Source organism: Phanerochaete carnosa (assembly GCF_000300595.1).
Source record: "Phanerochaete carnosa HHB-10118-sp unplaced genomic scaffold PHACAscaffold_2, whole genome shotgun sequence".
Taxonomy (NCBI): domain Eukaryota; kingdom Fungi; phylum Basidiomycota; class Agaricomycetes; order Polyporales; family Phanerochaetaceae; genus Phanerochaete; species Phanerochaete carnosa.
This window is the reverse complement of record NW_006767629.1, coordinates 3,794,924-3,799,933: the sequence shown is the minus strand read 5'-3', so window position 1 is coordinate 3,799,933 and position 5,010 is coordinate 3,794,924. Positions and strand designations below refer to the sequence as shown.

The window sequence follows — 5,010 nt, the reverse complement described above, 5'->3', positions numbered from 1 at the left end:
AGACCGGGCCTCAAAGCCCGCAAGCCCGGCCCAAAAAGCCTGACCTGAGCCAAGCCTGGCAGCGGGCTCAAGGCTGGGCTTGGAGCATAGTCAAGCCCAAGCTCAGCCCGGAAGCCCAGGCTTGGGTGTACCGGCTCTGTTACTGTTCCCTGAGTTCAGGATAAGGTGGGAGAGATCTAAGATGTACATACCAGATATAATATTGATATTTTAGACTCGACGGTTCCCACCGAGCATGATTGTGCATCACCGTTTGGTGCCTGCCGTAGGCGCGCGCTTGTGGGCTTCGCTGCGACTCGACTTATTCCCCGAGTGTACATCTTCTGGAGGCTGAATTCAGTGAGTACACGCAGTAATAATCTACTACATCCAAATATACTCCCTTTTCATAGTACCATGATATTCATTGTATTGTGAGCAAGCCCGGGCTTAAGCCTGCAGCTTGGGCCGGGCTCGGGCTCAGCTCGGGCTCAGGGCTCGGCTCGACGCTGCCACAAGCCCAAGCCCGGGCTTTGAGCCCAAGCCGGGCCCGCACATCACTAGTCATGAGCTATTAGGTCCGTGAAGCTGATTGTAGCAAACCCTGGGACTAATTGTGTTGTAACGACCAGATCAGGGGTAGAGTTCGCCAAAGATGGGAATTTTTGACAAAGAACCGAAAACGCTAATTATGATACAGATCTAGAGATACTGTAGCAGCCCAAAGAACGATTATGTCTCTTCGGTCCGACACCCGGAACGGGATCGTCGATCCAACTGCTACCACCTTTTCGACGCCCAGTCGCAACCGGTTGCCACGTTGTACTTGGGAATATCCGCTTGCACTGCGCAAAGCGTGTAACTCTGCCTATGGTAGGGCAAAGTACGATTCTAATAGGACGGAGCTCTGTCTAGCCGCCTAAGGGCTAGTGATTACAGAGGTGACTTTGGGGATGTGATGTGGTAAAAAATGTGCAAGTGCACGGAGAAGGGTTCCAGGGGTCTTGATGCGGTAGAATTCGATAGGGTTAGGATTGGGGCGAGATTTTGAATGGACGGGTATGGGGGATCGTCGTGTGGAGATGGGTGATGGTTGGTGTGGGAGTGACGAGGATCGTCATAGGGCAGTTGGTGGAGACTCGAGCTAATGTCAGCAACCTACAATCCAACTGGACTGGGCTACGACAAGAGTGAGGAGACAGACGAGAGGAAAGTGGGTGAGTAAAGACCAGCTCGAGTCTGGCTTGTTATTGAGCAGTACAGGCTCCTTATATACATGTCAGACTCAATACCTAGATTATACTACGAATATATGGAGGTGTTTAGAAAGTGAAAGAATACTATGGAATCCGGGAGAACCATCTGGAGTATGTAATATTCATGACAAGAAGTATGATCTCTTGGCGCTCCATTTCCTCAGCGAAAGCAAGGTGCATATTAGCGACGGACACAGGAAAACAAGATACCGCTCGTCTACCGCCTGCTTGTGACGAAGATGGCTGGGGGGCGCGAAAGATTCATGGGACATCGTCGCCCTCGAGTGGGACATTTTCAGCCAAATGGCCGGCCACCGTGGGTTTGATCGGCAGTGCCTTTCAACGCCCGACTGACAGAGCTCTGCGCAGGATAGCTGGTATCGACCCTTCGTTAATGTCACTCCCGCGCGTGCTCTGCCGTCGCCGGGACATTATGCAACGTCTGCGGGCCAAGATCGACGAGGACACGCCCGACCCACTCGTCATTTTGCTGCGCAAGCACCCTCAACAAGTGCCAGATGTGGACCACAGGACTTTTTTTTGTACGGCAGTTGCCTCAACGCTGTCGCCTCTGTCGTAGCTCACGGAATTCAGCCCGAAGTCTCACAACATATTTCGCTGTGCGCACGACGCGCCGCGGGTCCCGATCCCGACTAACACCACCCGCCACGAAGGGTTTAACATGATGGACTAAGCGCTCCCGCCGGAGACAGTCATCACGACGCAGGCGTGGGATATGCGCCAAGGCTGAGGACGTCTTCCGCGAGCGTGGAGAAGCTGTTGCTCGAGCGCTGGCTAGTGGTCGCGCGGAGAGTGAGAGGGGAGAGGAGGTGCGGCTCGCGAGGTGCGTTCTCGCGTGGATTGATACGAGGGTAGCGGAGCTGACGAGAGCCGCACGATTCACCGGCACTGGGCACTGTTCGGTGCGGGCATGTGCCAGTGTACTCGGCGCAACTGATCATGCACATTATCGCCGCCGCCGCCGGGCGAAACTGCGAAGGCCGGGCGAACAGGGCGGGAGACGGATAATCAGGCGGTAAGCGTGCGCGATACGTTCGTGAGTGCCCGTTCATCCGTCGATGAGCGAACATTAAGTGCTGACAGAGATGGGCCGGGTGCCGTATTAGGCCGCCAGGAAGTGCGAACTCCTGTTGGTGCCGATGCGTCAGTGGTCTGGAGCGCGGGCTCCTAGTCTTGAAGTGGCTACTCTGTTGCCCATCGCCGGATATTTTCTCATGTAGACATCTGATTCGTTCGCACATCCTAATCGCTCTCGCGCACGCCCGTTTCGTTCAATTCTGATTTTCATTTTGCTTTGAACTTGAAGTTCGTCCAATAACATTGTCGATGGGCTGAGTCTCGTCAGCTCTACGGAACGCTATTAAGCATACTGCATGCCATTTCTTCATCTTATTATAAAACATAGACATAGCCTGACTCCTTGAGAGACATCATCGTAAAGCAGTTCTATCCCAGTGGCAAATTTCCTATATGAGCCAACGTCCTAGCCACCACCTCCGCACCACCTTCGTATCTGCTCTGCCCGACAGCCTTACCCTGTCCTTGGCCCACTCAACCACTACGCTTTGACAATCTCGGCCGCTATAGAACACTGATCGGCCGCCTGCGGGGAGATGAGCACAGACCATAATACACACCTCGAACCGCTCAGCCGCCGTGCTCTAGGCCCCCTCCAGCAGATGGCCCAGCCACCGTCCCAGAACTCGCACCCGCAGATGGTCCGCGTGCGCGCGCGGCTACAAGCTCCTCCAGGTATTCATCGCCCTTTCCCTGACCATCGCGAATAATCCACTCGACTTGTTCGGCGGCGTCGAGAGTGATCGTGGCGTCGTCGATGGTGTGCTCCGAGTTCACTTGCAGGGATAGGATGTCTTGACTGTTGAGAACACGGAGACCCTGGGGGCCAGGAAACTCGAACTTGAGTTTGTGTGACTTGAGAGCCCAGTCCAACTGCGTCCCCTGCAAGACGGAGCACAGGATCGCTTTCAAATTCTCGAACTCCGGGCCATCCAGTGTTTCGCTCTGGAAACGAAGACAGTCGAAGAGTGGAGCATCCACGATCGAATGGAAGGCGTCGAAACGCAGGGATTCAATGGCCTGTGCGTCAGGGAACAAAAATAAGAGGTAGATAGAGTCGATGAATGCGGATGGGGGCCCAACACTTTGGCTTGCACTCGCATGGCGTACGCAAATAGAGGCGAATATATAAGTGCCACGCAACCAGATTATGTCGTCCTCGCTTGGACCGAGAACAACGTTCGCCACCTCTGACAAAGGACATTTAGCACGAGCCCTAGTGTCTGAGCTGATTAGAAGACATACTGAGCGATTTGTCCTCCGGTTGCCGGATTTCAACGCGTACATCTTGAAATGTTACGGGTGCCAATGCAAGTAGTGCATGAAGAACAGCATTCCATGTGTGGGCATCGAGGCCGACGCGGGTGACAATCGAGAGGACATCAGAGGCAAGTGCTGCTTTTGCGGAAAGCGGTATTGCCTCGCATCGCAATACTTGGCATTGGAAGAGAGGTGACGAAAGTCTTCGTGGACTCCTGCGGGATTGGACGACCGGTGACGGGTCAAGGAAGGTCAGTTGGTTGCAAACGAGAAGCTGGAGGGATGGGAAGCTGTCAACGAGCAGCGCGAGCTCTGTCGCACTCGCAAATTGTAGCTTCGTGAGTATAAGGCTGGCGAATCGCAGGCTGGATGGTGGGGGCACCCTGGGCAACAAACGGAACAGGTCACGGCGGACGACCGTCGAACTAGATCCATTCGTGGAGCTCAAGTAATAGTCGAACTGTGTTTCTTGAAGTCGAGATGACAACCAGTGGACGTGATGGAGCCATGCCGGCTTCGTCTGAGCAGCCTCCTCATGTATATTCACAAGCTGGATTGCGCCAGATAGAGACGACGTCCGGAATCGGGGACTGTCGACGATGTTCCGTAACATACGTACATCTTCTGCGCTGCGCAATTCAAGTCTTGAGAAGAGGAGAGGTCTGATGAGTTATAAGCCCGTGACTTGCAACTTCGGCGTTCGCCAACCTCCAGCGGTAACCACCGGTGTTCGCCGGTGGCCATTGGTGTTTGCCGGCGGTCCTTGCCATATACGGGTGCGTCGCCGTGAGCGCTTGTGAACACCACCGTTCGTTGTCCACTGGAACCCATCGGAATACAGCAGCAACTGGTGAATATTGCTGTGTATCAGTGGCAAGTAGTGGGGTATGTTGGGATATACCAGTGTTCAGCATGCCACGCTGGCTGCCACTGGTATTTGGTCTGGTCGATTCACATGGCAGGTGGCAGACACCACCAAACACTGGTGACATCCACTGGCAGGCAGCGGCCACTATCCATCAGCATATGCTGTTTATTGTTAGTATATGTCATTGAATAATAATTTTTTGCATTTTTCACTGGTCTTTGGGCAGAAGTGTGTGACATTGGGCCATGGTGTGTGACTTGCTTTCCAGGTTGGGCTAACTCTCATGAACAAATTGTTTTAAGACTAGTATCTGGCAGGTTTGGTCTCATGCTTTGTGCATAGATGGCTTATATTACACATATTCTCACTCAGAGAATATACATTTACCTGAGAATCACAACAACAAGGTTCATAGCTGTTGAAATATTAATGTAACTGCTGGCAGCCTGCCCCCACTGCCTGATAGCTCATTCCTGAGCTTATAGAAAGTTTATAAAAAATCTCAGGAGCCTCTAACCAGGTCTGTGTAGTATAATATGCTTCAAAGAA

The 5,010-nt window shown here is 53.1% G+C and overlaps 2 protein-coding genes across 2 annotated transcripts; one reads left to right on the top strand and one right to left on the bottom strand.

The window, feature by feature from the left end:
- The first annotated feature begins 1,581 nt into the window (after window positions 1-1,581).
- PHACADRAFT_250776 (uncharacterized protein) lies at window positions 1,582-1,821 on the top strand. Its single transcript, XM_007392438.1, has one exon. The coding sequence runs from the start codon at window positions 1,630-1,632 to the stop codon at window positions 1,813-1,815; it is 186 nt and encodes a 61-aa protein (XP_007392500.1). The 5' UTR covers window positions 1,582-1,629; the 3' UTR covers window positions 1,816-1,821.
- An 810-nt stretch (window positions 1,822-2,631) lies between these two features.
- PHACADRAFT_206168 (uncharacterized protein) lies at window positions 2,632-4,206 on the bottom strand (the record flags this gene model as incomplete). The annotated part of the gene is made up of 2 exons (XM_007392437.1): window positions 2,632-3,523; window positions 3,579-4,206. 2 exons carry the CDS (start codon window positions 4,204-4,206, stop codon window positions 2,904-2,906), a joined length of 1,248 nt encoding a protein of 415 aa, XP_007392499.1. The 3' UTR covers window positions 2,632-2,903.
- Window positions 4,207-5,010: the final 804 nt, after the last annotated feature.